At 36.4% G+C, this 19570-nt stretch overlaps 3 protein-coding genes across 6 annotated transcripts in view; 2 read left to right on the plus strand and 1 right to left on the minus strand.

The window, feature by feature from the left end:
- Positions 1–4288, plus strand: part of nelfa (negative elongation factor complex member A) — a 7920-nt gene extending 3632 nt beyond the window's left edge. The window contains exons 5-11 of the mRNA XM_051900681.1: positions 689–816; positions 1004–1073; positions 1198–1286; positions 1378–1489; positions 1656–1963; positions 3312–3411; positions 3521–4288. Coding sequence (XP_051756641.1) covers positions 689–816; positions 1004–1073; positions 1198–1286; positions 1378–1489; positions 1656–1963; positions 3312–3411; positions 3521–3705 — 992 coding nt within the window. The 3' untranslated portion in view covers positions 3706–4288. The remainder of the gene's footprint in view (positions 1–688; positions 817–1003; positions 1074–1197; positions 1287–1377; positions 1490–1655; positions 1964–3311; positions 3412–3520) is intronic.
- A 142-nt stretch (positions 4289–4430) lies between these two features.
- On the minus strand, positions 4431–12108 carry faah2b (fatty acid amide hydrolase 2b). 4 transcript variants are annotated; one of them, XM_051900682.1, is made up of 11 exons: positions 11893–12108; positions 10769–10851; positions 10542–10678; positions 9637–9846; positions 9293–9412; positions 8786–8921; positions 8573–8690; positions 8291–8410; positions 7664–7772; positions 7292–7480; positions 4431–5180 (listed from the first exon to the last, which is right to left on the minus strand). In XM_051900682.1, the coding sequence occupies exons 1-11, from the start codon at positions 12094–12096 to the stop codon at positions 5005–5007; spliced, it is 1602 nt and encodes a 533-aa protein (XP_051756642.1). In that variant the 5' UTR covers positions 12097–12108; the 3' UTR covers positions 4431–5004. The 4 variants fall into 4 exon arrangements, 3 of the variants coding, with proteins under 3 accessions (XP_051756642.1, XP_051756644.1, XP_051756643.1); XM_051900683.1 differs by lacking the exon at positions 4431–5180 and adding an exon at positions 5587–6631; XR_007930955.1 differs by lacking the exons at positions 4431–5180; positions 7292–7480; positions 7664–7772 and having other exon boundaries at positions 8327–8410; positions 8573–8637.
- A 912-nt stretch (positions 12109–13020) lies between these two features.
- On the plus strand, positions 13021–19570 carry btr09 (bloodthirsty-related gene family, member 9). The gene is given in 10 exon segments (XM_051900934.1): positions 13021–13181; positions 15969–16030; positions 16182–16697; positions 16700–16722; positions 16985–17080; positions 17577–17810; positions 17888–18017; positions 18218–18244; positions 18399–18723; positions 18725–19570. Coding segments are annotated over 10 exon segments (1674 nt in total). The 5' UTR covers positions 13021–13125; the 3' UTR covers positions 18930–19570.

Consider the following 19570-nt stretch of genomic DNA (forward strand, 5'->3'; position numbering starts at 1 on the left):
TAAAGAAACATTTATTCAGCAAGAATGTATTACATTGATCAAAAGGTTTCATTTGTTAACATTAGTTAAGATGAACTAAGAATGAACAATACTTCTACAGCATTTATTAATCTTAGTTTGTTAATTTCTGCATTTACTAGGGTTAAGGTTAACCTAATATTATTAAGAACAAAAGTTGTATCTGTTAACATTAGTTAATGCACTGTGAACTAACCTGAACATGCAGTTTTTTTATTAACTAACATTAACAAAGGTTAATAATTGCTATTATTATATGTAAATATATTGCTCATTGTTAGCTTATGTTAGTTAATGCATTAATTAATGTTAATAAATGAGCCCTTATTGTAAAGTGTACCAAGATTTCTATTTCAAATAAATGCTACAAAAATATTAAGCAGCGCAGCTGGTTTCAGCATTGATAATAATAGGAAATATTTCTTGAGCAGTGTTAGAATGATTTCTGAAGGATCATGTGACACTGAAGACTGGAGTAATGATGCTGAAAATTCAGCTTTGTCATCACAGGAATAAATTACATTTTGAAATATATTAAAATACAAAAGTTATTTTAAATTGTAATAATATTTCACAAAATTCAGATTTTCTCATTTTAAAAAAACATTACAAAATCTTTAAAACAATACACAAGAATGATAATTAATGATTGTCATTTTTCTTTTCTCAGCTCCGCTGAAGGGCATTCCCAAAGCACCATTCCGGAGCCCTACCACCCCAAGCATGTTCAGCCCTCCCAGTAACAGAACCCCTATTGCCCCTGCCCGCACACCCCTGCGCAAAGAAAGGGGGGTCAAGGTAACTGTCTAGCAATAACTAGTTATGAAGTCACTGCATAACACGGGTATATCTAGTAGGTTTTACACTTTTTTTTTTTTTTTTTTTTTTTTAAATGCTTAAAAGCAAACTTTGCAGGTGACACCTGGATTTCATCTCTGTATATGCGCTATATTGTCAGGTTATGTGATTGTGTGTTTTCTTGCAGCTGTTGGATATATCTGAGTTGGATATGGTAGGAGCTGGCAGAGAAGCTAAGAGGAGAAGAAAGACTTTGGGTAAGTTCAAGAAGTAAATTGAGTGGCATAGTCTATGCACCTGTGAACGGACTCACTCATAGACTAGCCTAAGCCCCTTTGTGCTGTCCACTTTTAGTTATATTGTTTTTCTGGTCTTATTTAGACACAGAAGCTGGAGAGAAGGTGGCCAAAGAAGAGGCGGTTGTGGAGAACGCAACACCAGACTACGCAGCTGGCTTGGTGTCCACACAGGTAGTTTTGGAAATCTTATTATCTATGTGATGAGTTCCCTGAATGTGGGTCAGAACAAAACTAAAATCTATTTCTCCTTTCCTCATGACAGAAACTTGGGGCGCTAAACAACGAGAGTGCTCTTCCGTCAACCAGTTACCTTCCCGCAACCCCCAGCATGGTTCCTTCTTCGTCTTATATTCCCAGTTCAGAGACACAGCCAGGTGAGCCATCGACAGATACAGGATGGGATGAATGCAAAGAAATTAGCTATAGTAGAAAATCTATTGATTTAGACACAACAGATATTAACAAGCTAAACCAAGCTAAATGTGAGCTTAAAGTCTTCTCAATGCCCTTTTTTTTTTGCCACTTTTTGTTAATATTCAGCGAATGCAGGCGGTTCAGGGCGTGAACCTACAAACCGGCAGTCGGAGGAGTCGTCCGCCCCAAGTGCTTCTGCTTCACTACCCGGCCAGTTTAAACAGCGGCCGCCCATGTATAATGCCAGCACTGCCAGTCCCACCGCCCCCACTTCACCCACCACGCCAACCAGTACGCCTACCAACAATGCCCCGCCTCCTGCCGCCACAGCAGCACAGCCAGACATGCCCACGCAGCCGCCCACCACTGCAGCCCAGCCTGCACCCACGCCAGTGCCCCCACAGACCCAACCGAAAAAGAACCTGTCGCTCACGGTAAGAACTTCTCTGATTCATGGATATGATAATGATATTTTTCTGTACTATCCTGCTTTTAATGTTACTAGGGTACAGTTTTATTAAAAGAAATTAATTAATAGATTTCTTAAATGTTTCAACTGAGAAATTTGTAGAATTTTTTTTATCAAATATTAAATTTGAAAGATTCAAATAATTATTGTAATGTTGTTAGAGGTTTTACTATTTTATTGAAAACAGCGAACAAGTGGTCATCATGGGTATCACAATGTCAAGTCACAGTACATTTCCAACATCTTAATATACAATATCACACTTTCCTCAATGGTGTATGTACATAATCCATTTTTCCCAACACTTGTTACATTTTTCTAAATAAATGTCTCTCTTTACAATATATTCCTTTTATAAGTTATGGCTTTCCTATTGCTTGCTTAAAATATCTTTAAGTATTTATTCCTGTCTAAAACAATTTTTGGTATTCTCCCTAGATATAATGAATAATGACAGATGAATAAATAGTCAAACTCTTCTCTGCTACTTCTTGCAAAAAAGGTTGTATTTTTGGGCAGGCCCCAAAAATATGAAAATGATTAGCCATTGAGGCTCCACATTGCCTCCAGCAAAAGCCCTGACTGTGTGTGCCTGTGTGGAATGCTCTTACTAAATCTTACTAAATTCTTCCATCGAAACTCCCTCGATGTTGTTAGAAGTTTCATTGTTTTGTTTTTTTTTTTGTTTAAAAGTATTTTGTGCTCTTCAAGGCTTTATTTATTTGCTCAAAAATACATTAATTCAGTAATATTGTTAAATACTATTTAAAATTACTGGTTTCTATTTAAAGATATTTAAAAATATAATTTAATCCTGTTATGGCAAAGTTTATTTTTCAGCACCATTACTCCAGTCTTCAGTGTCACATGATCCTTCAGAAATCATTCTAATATGCTGATTTGCTGCTCTAGAAACATTATTATCAATGTTGAAAACAGCTGTGCTGCTTAAAGTTGGCATGAAACGGAAGTTGCAGTCTTCCTTATTGTGGCGTATATCAGAGTAAAATGGCTTCTGGAATGAGAAAAAAAATGTTTGATTTTGAGATTTGATTTTATCTTTTATGAATTTATTGAATCGTAGGAAGTTGGGCATTGCTAACTATATGGACTCAAGGGCATTTTTTCAGTTACGAGGGCACATGAATTTTTAAAAATCATCCTTGCTGAATAAAAGTATTAATTTCTTTATAAATAAATAAAAAATAAGACATTTGGGGGGTGGGGGGACCCTTACTGAGCCCAAACTTTTGAATGGTAGTGTACAGTCTGTAAAGTTTAATTTTTATTTTGCATCGTTTGGTTCCCCACAGAGAGAACAGATGTATGCTGCGCAGGAAATGTTCAAGACTGCAAACAAAGTTACACGGCCTGAAAAAGCCCTCATCCTTGGCTTCATGGCAGGATCACGAGGTATTCTGGATTTGTTTTCATCCGTTTCTCTTAATGGAGTGACTGTCTTACTGTTCCTCTTTGTTCTAAATGACCCACCTAATGTTCGTCTGTTGCATCCTCTCAACAGAAAACCCCTGTCCAGAGCAGGGTGACATCATTCAGATCAAACTAAGTGAGCACACAGAAGTACTGCCTAAAGCGGATGGAACCGGCAGCACCACCATGCTGGTGGACACAGTGTTTGAGATGAACTACTCTACTGGACAATGGACCCGCCTCAAGAAATACAAACCCATTACCAATGTCTCCTGAGGAGGACTGGGTTAAAAAACAGCGCGTTTACATAGACACATATGTATGCATTCACACACCCCTCTTCGACGTCACCTGAGGAGTGCTTTAAAACAAATATCATGTACATGCGCTGGAATGTACATATTTACGGGCCAAATTCTGAGGTATTGGGGATATGCGCTAGTGAATTTCTGGATGCTGGTTTCAGACAGTTGCAAAGGACTTCCTGTTTGGTTGACCTCATGTCCTATCTTTGTTCCTGCATTGCCAAAGACAGGGACCCTCTTACAAAATAACTGGTTTCTTTATCTTTTTGTTAATGTTTGTATTGTCTCTCATTTTTAGGCCCATTTCAGATTTCTTAGTGTCGGGGAAATGAGGCGAAATTGAAGCAGGGCTTGTTAGTTTGTGTCATAATCTACCTTTGATTGACACATTATTAAGAGATCTTAAAAGGGTACAAACATGCTATTACAGTGTCCCACCAGTGAAACAAAAGAATCTGTTTGTGTTTTCACACTGAGAATGTTTAAAAATGTTTTCAAGTTCCTCCTTGGATGGAAAAAAGAAATGAAAACAATAAACAGTGTAAAACAGTTTATTTTCTGTTTAGTACTTTAAGAACTTTTTTTTAGGAGGAAATAAATGAAAATGTGTCCAGATTTGAATGAGTCATTTGCTGAAGCCTTGGTGTAAATAATATTGGTTTATGTCAGTCACAACTGAAAAAACCTACCACTTCCTAGTTGTTATTTTTACACTTTATATGTATGCAGAAGTCTGAGATGCAAATGTTTAACATATTTTAATAACGGGTGACGAGGTTTCTAAAGTGGAACAGTGAAATCAAGTAGGACTCGAATGACTATTTAGAAAATGGTTTTATTTAAAAAAAAAAAAAAAAAAGAAGCTTTTTAACCACTGATTTATCTTAAAGGAATGGTTTACCCAAAAATGTAGTCATTTTACTCACACTTGTGTGGTTCCAAACCTGTATGACTTTTTTCTGTGGAAGAAAGATGATAAAACGATAATTTGAGAAATGTTTCAATTTTTTTTTTTTTTTTTTTTTTTTTTGTCCATTGTCCAAATGGGCACCAAAACTGTTTGGTTTTCAATGTGCTTCAAGATATTTTCACTAGAGAAAGAAAGTCCTACAGGTTTGGAACAATGAGAGTGCAATTAAAAGATGAGAGAAATGTAATTTTTGGGTCAACTATCCCTTTAAATCAGTGTTTGTTGAGGTTGTCTATTTTTGAAAAACTTGCTTTGCTATGCCATGCTTAGATCCAGCATTTCCTCTGGAGTCTTCAGTGCTCAAACCACTCCAGGATCGACCCAGCCTCCGAAAGTCTTCTCCAGGTAGAGCGCCACAGCCAAGGTTAGACGGTCTTGAAACTTCCCAGCCACCACCTGCACGCCCAAGGGCAATCGCTCCTTACTCAAACCCAGTGGACACTGGGTTACTGGCAGGCCGAGGATGTTCAGGATCCCTAGAAATAGTGAATGCTGTTTTCAATTATGTTAATGTATATTTTTTTGCTGTATATTTAAAGGGTTTCCATCTACTTCTATTACGCACTCCTTATGTTATTGATTAGCCTTGCTGCAACTGTGTTGATGATAAACTCAATATTGAAGTCTGTTCTTGTCTGACCCCTCCGACTAATAATGGCTTAATCTCTAGTAACTTTTTGTAATCCACTTCTTGGCCTTAATAGCCACATATACTGTAAGGTTAATGATAATTAATGGGCTCCAAATCTATGGCCCAGATCAATAGCATCCAATTTCTAAAAGTGGACATTGTAAATTTAATAATACAGTGCTCAGCATAAATGAGTATACCCCCTTTGAAAAGTAACATTTTAAACAATATCTCAATGAACACAAAAACAATTTCCAAAATGTTGACAAGACTAAGTTTTATATAACATCTGTTTAACTTATAACATGAAAGTAAGCTTAATAATATAACTTGGAGAACAAAATTTTCAGTTTTACTCAAATGAGGGTGATGCAAAAATGAGCACACCCCACTGAAAGTCTGGAGCAAAGCTAAATTTTAGACTACAAATGTCTAATTTAACAAGAATTCAACCACAGGTGAGCCTAATTATTCATTACACAGGTGTCCAGCAGAGTGTTGACTATAAAAGGGTGTTAAAACCCCTTCCCATTTCACGCTGTCAGCAATGGCACCACATGACCTGAGAAAGAAAATAATTTATTTACACCAGAAAGGTGAAGGCTACAAGAAGATCAGCAAAGCTTTACTTATCAGTCAGAATACTGTCGCAAAAGTGGTACAAAAATTTTAAAAAGATGGAACTGCAGCCATCTCACAGAGACGTCCAGGTCATCCACGGAAGTTAACACTTTGACAGGAGCGTCTTCTGATGAGAAGGGTTGAAGAAAATCGGCATGCAATTAAGTTTACTGCAGTTATCTAAAGAAGTAGAAAGGGGTGACTATTTCCCGTGACGCAATACAGCGTACACTGCAGAGGAAAGACATGCATGGGTGCCATCCACGAAAGAAGCCTCTCCTAAAGCCCAGGCACAAAAAAAGCCCACCTAGAGTTTGCCAGGGCCCATGCTGAAGATGAAGACTATTGGGACTCTATACTCTAGAGTGATGAGTGAAGATAAATGTTTTTGGAACTGATGGCTTCAAAACTGTATGGTATCGCAAAGATGAGGAATACAAAGAAAAATGCATGGTGCCTACAGTGAAACATGGTGGTGGCAGTGTCCTTATGTGGGGCTGCATGAGTGCTGCTGGTGTCGGGGAGCTGCATTTCATTGATGGCATCATGAATTCACAGATGTACTGCTCTATACTGAAACAGAAGATGCTACTATCACTCTGTGCCCTTGGTCCTCGTGCACTTTTCCAACATGACATTGATCCTAAACACACATCTAAGGCCACTGCTGGATTTCTGAAGAAGAACAGGGTGAAAGTGATTCATTGGCTCCTGATCTGAACCCAATCAAACACCTATAGGGAATTCTGAAGAGACAAGTTGAGCATCACTCTCCATCCAGCATCCAGTCTCTAAAAGAGGTCATTCTTGAAGAATGGAAAAAGATAGATGTTGCAAAATGTCGCCAACTTGTTCATTCCATGCCTAGAAGACTTGGTGCTGTCATTAAAAATCATGGAGGCCATACAAAGTACTAGATGTAGTAGTTTTTGTTGTGGGGTGTACTCATTTTTGCATCACCCTAATTTGATTATAACTGAAAAGTGTAATCTAAGTTATATTATTAACCTTACTTCCATGTTATAAGTTAAACAGATGTTATATTAAACTTAGTCTTGTCAACATTTTGGAAATTGTTTTTGTGTTCATTGAGATATTGTTTAAAATGTTACTTTTCAAAGGGGTTGTACTCATTTACGCTGAGTACTGTATATGTTAAAGGCACAAAGATCTCTTGTTCTAATGGTTGAGACTGAAATATGTTTTAGTGGTAAAGATCTGGACTGCTAACTGAATAAAATCCTCAGGTAAATTACATTAGTAAAGGATTATATTTGAGATTAAGTCGCTCATATCTCCCTCTTAAGTTCCTTATGTTAGTTAAGAATCTGTTACCTGTGTAAGCAAAGTTGTATGGAGTAAATAGGGGGTGGTGGTGTTTGGGGGCGAGAAGAGGATGAGACGGGTAGAACAGCACTCCATCTGTCCCCAGCAGATCCTCCATCTCTCTTTGCAGTTCCTCCTTCTGCTTTAGGATGAACTGAGATGGCTTAGAACTGTGAGAACTCTCCATTAGAGCCAAACCTGAAAATAGCCAGAAGGGAAATACATGTATCTCCTCCCAGTTACTAATTTGAAAGACGTTTGGAAAAAGAAAAGAACAGTACAAAAGAAACACAGAAAAAAAAACAGTACAAGACCCGATTATCCTAATAACCCTTTTTTGCCAAACTACTATATAGTATATAGTTCAGTGTTAGAGTTTACCAATAGCAGCCACAGTGTGTTCAGATCTTCCAAATATCCTCTTTATCAGCTCCCAAACAGGCCACACAGAGCCTCCATCTGCCATTTGTTCAACAAAAGCCTGTGGAGGCTGGAATAAACAAACACGCACTCAAACTTGCTCTAATTTTTTTTTTTTTTTTTTTGTGGTTGCTACAATCATTTGTTGAAAGCAAGTAAACAATGCAGACATAAAACAACAGTCTTTCGTGAAGTACTTAAGTCAACTTTATTTTAGCGCTTCATACAATACATGAAGCTGTTTCAAAGTAGCGTCACAGTAATAAAAAGGAAAATATGTAGAGTGATGTAAACTTTATCCAATATGAGAGAAATTTAAATTCTGCTGTAAATTTGCTCTAAAAAGACAACAGTGTCATTCAGCTCAAGTTCAATATTGGTTCAGTTCACTGAGTAAAATTCATCAATCTTGTCGATCTTGCGAAAATTTGCCAATCATGAAACCAATTCGATTTATTTAAAGCAGCTCTACAGAAGATAATAGTGTCATCATCCAGCTCAGTTCTGTTCAAGTTTTGTTCCCATCCAATAGTGTCAGTCCAGTCAGATAATATTACTGAATATTAAGTAACCTAAGGTACTACACACCTTGCCATCTTTGTCAGGTAGAGCCAAGAATGTGTCCCAAATCTGAAAAGAGTATTTGAGCTGAGGAAAACTAACTTCTTTAACTGTAACTCCTAGATCCGCCTCTATACGTGCAGCCACCTGTGAACAGAAACAACTTTTTTAATTTTTGAAAATTATTTAATGCAAAAAAACAGTATTTTGCATATATTCAGCAATACAGCTGATTACAGAAGTATTTATATTATGTATGTATATGTTGAATGCAAATCCCTGTAGTAGTTGTTTTGTTTTGCTCCTCACCCTCTTTTGAGCTTCAATGAGCTGTTTGTCTACTGGAGATGTCAGTGGAGATCCACCATCATCTACTACAGTGAAAAAACGTAACTTTTTCAGATCCACCTCTTTTGAGAGGAAGAGCCTGGAAAATAATTCTTGATGTCAGTACTAACTTGTAAAAAAAAAGAAGAAAAAAACTGTCTGGTTTAATCTGGTTTATATCTATGTGAGATGTACTTGTCTGCAGTGGGCCCGGTCATTATCTTCAGGAGAGGGAGCAGGTCTTCAGCGTAGCGACACATTGGACCAGAACCCAGGTAGTCATTTTGGAGACCAGAACATGCGGGAAACTGACCGTCATTTGAAACCACATCTGAAATGAAATAAAACCCTCTCCTTTTATGATAATATAAATCTATTTTTCCTATTAACTCTTTCTTCGCCAGCAATTTTTTTTTATTTATAAAGTTGCCAGTCACCGCCAGCATTTTTTATAATTTTCACAAAAATTTCATGGCCCCCAGAATATTTTGTATGAATATCTCTGAACATGCAATATATCAAAAGAAAGAACAGAGCCTCTTTTAAACAACAACATTCTAGTTTCATGCATTCTTTTTTTTTATCAACACTTGAATATGGGTAAGCATTTTTAACAAAAAGCTGAGAAAATCTGTTTTTTTTCCAAGACTATAGCATGCATAAGCAATGCTTTTCTGATGGTTCTTACAGCAAAATACATACCTTTTGAAGGTTTGTGGCCAAAAATCCCATTGAAAAAACACGGCATGCGGATACTTCCACCAATGTCAGAGCCGATACCTATCACAGCTGCACCACCACCGATGATACTTCCCTCTCCACCTACCCATGAAAGAATCTGTTTAATATAATATTGTAATAATAATGTAGTTTATGGATAATTATCAGCTTTTTGATATGTTAAGCTGAACATCTGTGCAAAATCATGGAAATGAAACCGTGACCAATGAAGTATCATTTTTGTATACCCTTAATATAAGTATATATTTATATATAAGGTTTATAAAAAATTCTGATTTTCTTTTTCTTTTTTTCCCCCCCAGAACCTGAGCTTCCTCCACACATCCTCTCGAGGTCATAGGGGTTACTGGTGATCCCATAGAGGTGGTTGCTGGACTCCATCCACATGCAAAGCTCACTGGTGTTGGTGACACCTAGAGGAATTGCACCAGCTCTCTTCAACAGAGCCACAAGAGGAGCATCCATACTGGCAAGTACTCTAGCCCGGGATTTCAACCCGCCAGAATTGGGCATACCTGTGGGAGCAGATAACATAAAAATTAATAATCTCTAGTATCCTTTTAATTTATATAATGATAAGGCTTGAACAACACAGGAGCGTCAGATCTCTACTGTATCTACAGGCAATGTTTGCTAGTTACAGCCCACTAAAATTAGTTGCAGTCCAGATTCTTGTGACAGTGGCTGGCTGATTTGACATTATTCAAAGCTATCCACAAAAATATATATATTTAAATAAATAAATATATGGACATGAAATATTGTTTTTAGTTGACATTGTTTTATTTTACCAATCTTGAAGCTTGCGCTAAGAAAACAAATAGTACATACTAGTTCAAAACAGTAGGCTACATTGTGGCTACATACTAAAGTACTCATCGCTGGTCCATTGTTTGTTCATTTTCTTAGCAGATGCTTTAAGAGAATATACAGATAGGTTTGTAACAATTCAAATCAATTTGGTAACACCTTTTTTCGATAGTCCACTTTAGACATTCTTCTAACTATAAGTAATTTTATTTTGATGGTCCCCCAACAGACATTCTATACTGCATGTACATGTCAACCTATACTAACCCTAACCCTAATGAGAGTTAGTTGATATGTAGTTGTAAATTAGACTTTATTGTAGACTTTATCTCAAAATAAACCTTGTCAGGGTGATACTGTGTGCATGGATGCATGGCAGAGAGCATTATGGGAAGTGTACCCTGTAGTGCGAATGACTCTTTGACAGACAGTGGAACACCCAGCAGAGGAAATCGGTTCCTCAGAACTTCCTCTCCTCCATTCTCCTCCTCTATTAGTTTATCTGCATGAGCGGCCTCTTGAAGGGCTGATGAGAACCTGAAAGAGAGGACAGTAGACATTTATAGTGAAATGTCCTGTTCAGTCATGCATAAACGTTGTTACTACTTCAATGAACCAAGTGCTTACCTGTCTTTGACCAAAGCATTGAGCAGTGGGTTTACTTCCTGTATCCTGTCAATGTAGGCCTGCACAACCTCCACACTAGTAACCTGAATTTACAAATCAAAGAGGTTAATGTTCAGTATTACAAAAAGTAAAATGTGAAGTCCAAAATTTTTTTTTTTTTTTTTTTTTCAGTGGCTATAGATACTAAATATCATTTTTAGTAAGTTTACTAAATATGTTCTCAATTGATATGACTTTCTTCTATGGAACACAAATATGTATATATATTTTTTTAATTCTTAGTGGGTTTATTTTTTAAGTCAATGGGATTTAATGTTTTTTTGGACCCCAGTGACATTCATTGGATGGACAAAAACAGTTGAAGCACAGAATAAAGAAAGTTATGAAGTAAAATATCTAGCTTCCGCCAGATCGCCTTCCATATTCAGTGTACGAAGAAAGACTCCTATTCACTGCCATTATAAAGCTCAGATACGTCAGGATATTTATTAAAATATCTTCAATTGTGTTCATCAGAAAGAAGAAAGTCATATACACCTAGGATGGCTTGAGGGTGAGTAAAGCTTAGGGTAATTTTCATTTGAAAGTGAACTAATCCTTTAAGGAGGACAATTTTAAGACTTTTTTTAAAGCCATGTCTCTTGTTATTTAGTAAGCAAAGGATTAGATAAAGCACAGTGCAATATATATTTTCTCCACATGTAGGAGCATTAGGCCATAAGGGTCAGGGCAGTGAGCCACAATCTAGATTATTGTGCCAGAACATTTTGGCTTCAGAGCCCTTTGTAACTTTTATCTAGGATAAAGTTGACAAGATAACTCAAGATGTTACTTAAGTCTAGTAGTCTATACATATATGCAATAAATCCTGCTTCATTCAAGCCTTTAGAACAGAGGCACTGTTACAGCAACAAGTTATTGATGTTGACCTGTCATTATTTTAGTGCACACTACAGCCATTGTTGCCTGGCATAATAGAGCCAGAGCTTTAAAAAACAGAAAGAAAACTAAAGATAAAATACTTCTTTTTTTTTTAGCTATAAGACACAGTGAAGTTATTTATTATAGCCTTCTTTTCAATCATGCTCAGCCATGACAGAACTAATGCAAATGAAAGCCCAAACCTCTCTTCTGCGAATCTTCTCAGCCAGTTGCACTGCAGAGAGAGTAAGCAGTGGATTTCTGATTGGAGGGAGATGTTTTGGTTGCTTTGAGCCGGGTGAGACCAGCCTAAAGAGTGCCAAGAACAGCCTAGGCACGAGGACCAGGAGGCAGTGCTGCACTCGCTCTCCGATTGTCAGAGCCATTGTGTTGAGAACAGAGATCATGCAGCAACAGATGAAAAGTGCAGCGTACACATGCCACACCCCTAGCATTTTATCCCTGCAGACACTGAACTTTGACCTTATTTATCTCTAGTATACCAATACAGCACAATACTTATGGAATCAATACACTTAAAGGGATAGTTCACCCAAAAATGAAAATTATCCCATGATTTACTCATCCTCAATCTTCTTTCAGACGAACACAATCAGAGTTATATTATAAAATACATTTGCTCTTCCAAGCTTTATAATGAATGGCGCTCCTGATTTTGAAGTCCATGATATAAGTTTAAAAAATGGTAATAAAATATGACAAGATATCAGTTAAACTGTGTCAGAAAAAAATAATCTTAATTATGTCAGATAACACTTAAGCAAAACATGGTCAGGTAAAAGTGTCTGAATAAATTTTGGTTCCATATTTTTATCAGTTTTACTGGTAGTCCACTGTATGAATAATTTTTGGGTATAATATGTCACAGTTTACTTTATTTTGCTATCCTCACTTACATAAATAAACTATAGTGTCCTGCACCCACTAGTAAAAATATACCAAGAATATAAAAAACGTCTGAATATGTAATTGACTGTATGTGTGTGTGTATATATGTATATATATATATATGTGTGTGTGTGTGTGTGTGTGTGTGTGTGTGTGTGTGTGTGTTATATAAAAAACAAGAATTTTTATTAATGTGAAAGAAAAAGTATTATCACAATTATCAAAGACTTTATAAGACAAAGGCCTTAACAGATGTTTCCAACAACAAATATTGTATCAACTTTTTGCTAACCTCTTCTTCATGACCTAATATAAAACCCTCTTACGCTTATACAAATGAACACGTGTATCAAACAGCCAATAAAGCGGTAAAACTTAATTTGTTCCATATCAGTAAGAAAATATGGGAGGAGCTATGGGATTAATGTAGGTGGGTACCTGGGCGGGAGCTTTCAGTGAAATGAAACTAAACTGAAAAACAACAAAATGAAAACCTTTTATAAACGGTTTTTACTTTAGACAACAGTATGTTTGTTCATCCATTCGTACGTAAGATGTATGAGAGCGCCGCTGACACTCACAGGTACGTGACAGAATTCAGTAAAGACATTTATAATATTACACAATATTTCTATTTAAAATAAATTCTGTTCATTGAACTTTCTATCAAAGAATCCTGACAAAAGTATCACTGTTTCTACAAAAAAATAAAAAATAAATAAATAAATAAATAAAATAAAAATTAAGCAGCAAAACCTGTTTCAACATTCATGTCACGCGTATGACATGAAGTACACAGGCGGTATTAACGTGAAGCGCCATGGCATCTTAACGCACAGAAGCCATTGGCATATGCCGCTATGCTTAGTGGCACATCTTTTAGCACATCCGCCAGTGGATGGTGGCATGTGCCACAGTTACTTTTGTCTTTTTTATTCAATCAAATATACTATGTTTGAAAGCAAAAATAATTATATATTGTAAATAAAAAATAAAAGATTACAAATAAAAAGTCTTCTTAAAACTATTTTAATTACAAAAATAACGAGACATACTCGATCACGTCTGCTCCATTTTATTTGTGATCGCATTGAACAACGTCCATTAGGGCTTTTAAGTCCAAAAGTGTGCACATTTGGGGAAAATAGGCGTGGCCAAATCATTGCGCCAAGGGAGAGCGACCAATAGAAACAGGTCTTTCATTCTGGTGCTTAGAGACCGCCACTGAAGTGCAGCTTCACTTGCCTTGAATTCAAAACTCGCAAGCAAAGGAGTTCGTAAAACAATGACAGGAGCAGAGAGTTTTGCTATCTCAGAGTTTTGCTAACAATAACTTTATTTTTGCAGTTAAAACAGTTTTAAGTCGACTTTTTATATCGACTTTAATTTTAATCTTTTATTTTTAATTGCAGTATAGTTATTTTTGCTCTCAAACACAATTTGTTTGATTGCATAAAAAAGACAAACACACACAAACACACAAAACTCCACATGAAAGCGTCATATGTTGTGGCACCTCCAGTAGCCTAGAAAATTATTCCATGATTTACTCACCCTCAAGCCATCCTAGGTGTACAGTGCCACTTGAAAGTTTGCAGAATCTGTGAAAATGTGAAACATTTTAACAAAATAAAAGAAATAATACAAAATGCATGTTATTTTTTATTTAGTACTGTCCTGATTAAGATATTTTACATAAAAGATGTTTACATATACACAAAAAAACAAAAAAATAGCTGAATTTATTAAAATGACCCCATTCAAAAGTTTGTGAACCCTTGATTCTTAATACTGTGTGTGGTTACCTGGATGATCTACGACTGTTTTTTTTTTTTTTTTTTTGTGATGGTTGTTCATGAGTCCCTTGTTTGCTCTGAGTAGTTAAACTGAGCTCTGTTCTTCAGAAAAATCCTCCAGGCCCTGCAGATTCTTCAGATTTCCAGCATCTTTTGCATATTTGAACCCTTTACAACAGTGACTGAATGATTTTGAGATCCCATCTTTTCACATGGAGTACAACTGAGGGACTCAAACAGAACTATTAAAAAAGGTTAAAACGTTCACTGATGCTCCAGAAGGAAACACGATGCATTAAGAGTCGGGGATGAAAACTTTTGAACAGGATGAAGAGGTCCAAATTTTTCTTATTTTGTTTAAATATCAGTTTTCTTCATTTAGTACTGCCCTTTGGAAGCAACAGAAGATACCTACATGTTTCCCGGAGACAAATTAAGTGCAATTTACCTTGATCTTCAAATTCAAAAAGTTTTCACCCCCCGGCTCTTAATGCATCGTGTTTTCTTCTGGAGCATCAGTGAATGTTTGAACCTTTTTTAATAGTTGTGTTTGAGTCCCTCAGTTGTCCTCAGTGTGAAAAGACGGATCTCAAAATCATTCAGTCACTGCTGGAAAGGGTTCAAATATGCAAAAAATGCTTTAAATCTGAAGAATCTGCAGGACCTGGTGGATTTTTCTGAAGAACATTGGGTAATTTAACTGCTCAGAACAAACACTTTCTTTCACTCAGAAAAAACGCTTTTTGGACATACATCGAAAGCGTATGTCGAAAGCATCGAAAGCAGATTTTACTTTATGAAGTTTTATATAAGGATACTTGTCTTACACAAACGCATCAATTCGCTTCAGAAGGCCTTTATTAAACCGTATGGATTCTTTATTTTTTTAATTTTATGGATGGATGCATTTTTTTTTTTTTTTTTTCAGAATTTGGGTTACCATTCACAATCATTATAAACCTTGGAGGACTAAGGATATTTTTAAGTTGTGTTCGTCTGAAAGAAGATAGTCATATACAGCTAGGATGGCTTGAGGGTGAGTAAATCATGGGATAATATTCATTTTTGGGTGAACTATCCCTTTAGAAATAAAGGTTTTCAGTAACAGATGGGACTGTCAATTCAGTGGCACATGCCACTCAAATACAGATGTGCCACAAACTGACTACATGTTTGAAAAATATTAGATTTTTAAAACACTTTTAATAATTTTCATAATTTTACTCATTCGCGCAGATTTTGCGCTCACACCCAAAGTGCTTACACATTAATCCTCTGTCTCAGTACTAAATTGAGTTCTTTTTGAGTTCAGTACTAAATTGAGTTCACTGCTTATTGCACTTAAACAGTCAAATACACACCAAAAAATGTCAAAATGCTGGTTTTGGAGAGCATTCACGTAAACGCAGTCAGTCAGTCAGCAATTTAAAATATATTAAAATAGAAAAAGTTATTTTAAATTGTCATAATATTTTACAATATTACAGTTTTTACTGTAGTTTTGATCAGATAAATGCATGATCTCCGTGAAATAAGATCTAATGGGTTTATTTATGTATTAAAATCTTAAAAAGGGCAAAAGCAATGGCAGAATCTCCAAAACCAAGAGAGACCAGGAGTCTGGATTTATCTACATGTAAGTCAGCAGTAACCCCACAAATATAATGGTTTAGTGCATGAAGGACTTAATAATTTTACTCATATGTTAGGTAAATATCAGAAATGAAGTTATACTTCATACTTTTTTAAATATATAATTATATATCTATTATATCTTTTCTTTTCAGCCCTGACATTCTCCATTGATCCCCTGACTGAGGAGCTCCAGTGTTCCATCTGTCTGGATGTGTTCACCAATCCAGTCACCACTCTATGTGGACACAACTTCTGCGAGATCTGCCTAAAAGAATGCTGGGACAACCGTCAGGACTACAGCTGCCCAATATGTAAAAAGACATTCAACCAAAAACCTGAGCTAAAGGTCAATATAACACTCAGAGACATTGTAGATCACTACAAAAAGAGAAATCATCTGAAAATACCTTAAGTGTTGTGTGACATCTGTACGGTGACAAAACTGAAAGCCCTGAAGTCGTGCCCTGCGTGTCAGAGCTCTTACTGTAAGACTCACCTGGAGTGTCATTTCAAAGTTCCAGGTTTAAAACAACACAAACTGATCAACCCTGTAAAAAATCTCCAGGATCATTTATGTCAGAAACACGACAGACCTCTTGACCTGTTCTGTAGAGATGATCAGACATGTGTGTGTGTGATCTGCACTGTGACCGATCACAAGACTCACAACAAGAGGAGAGTAAAGAGAAGAAGGTAGGAAATTGCAACATGAAAATGTTTCTTTTTTTTAATACTCAAAAAGATAAGAACAGACTTTGTTTTTTAAAATATTTTCTCAAGACATTTTTTTCAGTACAGCTTTTAATTGATTTTACTTTATTTTATGTACGTTTATATACTGTATTTATATTCTTGTTTTCTGCCTTGAGAACCTTGCTTTTAAGGCACTATTATGTTATTATCGTCATCATCATCATCATTGTTGTTGTTGTTGTTGTTGTTGTTCTGTCTATAGATTCAGGTGAAGAAGACACAGACAGATGTGCAGCAAATGATTCAGGACAGAATGAAGAAGACTGAAGAAATCCAACACTCAGTAAAGCTGAGAAAAGCAAGTTTATGTTCATATATACATATATATAAAATTATTCAGACGTTTTTACTAGTGGGTGCAGGACACTGTGTATTTATTTAAGTGAGGATAGCAAAATAAAGTAAACTGTGACATATTATACCCAAAAATTCTTCATACAGTGGACTACCAGTATAATTAAATAAAAAAATTTTGAACCAAAAATTATTCAGACACTTTGACCTGACCATGTTTTGCTTAAGTGTAATCTGACATAATTAAGATTATTTTTTTCTGACACAGTTTAACTCTGATATCTTGTCATATTTTTTTACCATTTTTTTTTTAAAACTATAGTGAATAAACTGTATTAATGAATGAAATGATCAAGGTGTCTGAATAAATTTTGGTTATATATATATATATATATATATACACAAACACACACAATTTATATAAAATGAAATATTTGTTAGATGCATTTTTAAAAAGTTCTGAAACTTAAAGGATTTTTTTCATGATTCTGACTAATCAGAAAAACACTGAAAAAGAGAAAGCAGACTGTGTTGAGCTGTTCACGGATCTGATCCGCTCCATTGAGAGATGTCTGTCTGAGCTGCTGGAAGTGATGGAGCAGAAGCAGAAAGCAGCAGAGAAGAAGGCTGAAGAGCTCATTAAAGAGTTAGAGCAGGAGATCACTGAACTGAAGAGGAGAGACACTGAGCTAGAGCAGCTCTTACACACTGAGGATCACCTGCAGCTCCTACAGGTCAGTGTCCGTCTCTCTGCTCACATCACAGCACAACACTCAACATCCTGAGGGATTTCCCTTCTCTCCTGCTGTAGAATTATCCATCCCTGTGCAGCCCGTTAGACACCAAGATCTGGACTGGGATCAGTATTAACACTTGTGTGACTGAGCTCTGCACTCTGGCTGAGCTGCAGGACACTCTAGACAAGAAACTCAATCAAAATGGTGGGTTTTGCATATTCTTATTTCACAATAATTGTCTTATCTCTGTTCATCAGCACTTACAGAATGATAAAAATTTCACAATCACATTTCACAAAAAGTCACTTCAAAAAGGCAAGCTAAACAAAAATGAATTCTCTTTAAACATGTATTCAATTAATGTATATATTTAAATAAATATTTTGTTATCATGTATGTCACAGTGATGAAGAGGATCCAGCAGTGTGCAGGTACAGTGTATGATAATACTCACTCATATATATTCACAGTACAGCATTCCAGTTTGACTGAACTTGTTATTCTACAATCTTACTGTTATGGAGTTGTGATTCAAATTCTCTCTCTCTCTCTCTCTCTCTCTCTCTCTCTCTCTCTCTCTCTCAGTGGATGTGACTCTGGATCATGACACGGCACACCCTGAACTGATCCTATCTAAAGATGGAAAACAAGTGCGACATGGAAACGTAAAGCATGACCACCCACACAATGACAAGAGGTTTGATAAATATATCATTGTCCTGGGAAAGGAGGGCTTTTCCTCAGGGAGGTTTTATTTTGAGGTGCAGGTAAAGGGAAAGGCACAGTGGAATTTAGGTGTGGCAAGGGAATCCATTAACAGGAAGGGGGAGCTGCACCTGTGTCCTAAGGATGGAAACTGGACTTTGTGGCAAAGTAGTGGAAACATGTATCAAGCTTGTGAGTCTTCCCGTCTCTCTCTCCCTGAATGTGAAGCCCCAGAAAGTGGGTGTGTTTGTGGATTATGAGGAGGGACTAGTCTCCTTTTATGATGTGAAGTCCAGGTCTCATATCTACTCTTTCACTGAGAAACTCTATCCAATTTTAAGCCCTTGGACTAGTGATAAAGGTAAAAATTTAGCACCACTTATCATCTCACCTGTCAGTTACAATGAATAAATTACACCCAAGTAAGAGGTCCTGGATGAAAATGAATTTTTTTTTTAATAGTATATAATCATGAACCTGAATCAAGAAATATGTATGTGCTTTTGCTTAAAGAATTAAAGGATGTACATTCTTAATTTTTTTTTTTTTTTTTTCAGCATTTTTGTAGAAAATTATTTTATGCATGTCGTAGTGAAATGATGCGATGCTGACCTGTAAAGAATCATTCCTGTAATGCACACTTTTTCCTTTTTCACTTATTGCCTGGCATAACAATAAATTGGAACTTTATCCATTACATATCTTTCATTTATTTAAACAGGTTTACATACAATGTCTAGAACACATATCACTGTAAATAGTGAGTCAGTGTGGCAAGCAGGCCGCAGCCCAGAGCTGTGGGAACGGAGCGAGGCCGGTGGTGCCAGTGCTAATGAGCATCACCTGTGCTCCACATCGGCAAAAAGCACACCAGTCTTGACTCCCACGGAGGAACTCCAGAAGGATAAAAGGAGGAGCGACGACAGTGAAGGATGAGAAAGGCCTGGACTTTGTTGTTTTGTTTTAGTTGGGGCAGTCGCCCGTGAGGGGCTGCCACTTCACTTTCGTTTTGATGTTTGTTTATTCTGTCATTAAAAGTTATGTTTAACGTT

Source organism: Ctenopharyngodon idella, chromosome 7 (assembly GCF_019924925.1).
Source record: "Ctenopharyngodon idella isolate HZGC_01 chromosome 7, HZGC01, whole genome shotgun sequence".
Taxonomy (NCBI): Eukaryota; Metazoa; Chordata; class Actinopteri; order Cypriniformes; family Xenocyprididae; genus Ctenopharyngodon; species Ctenopharyngodon idella.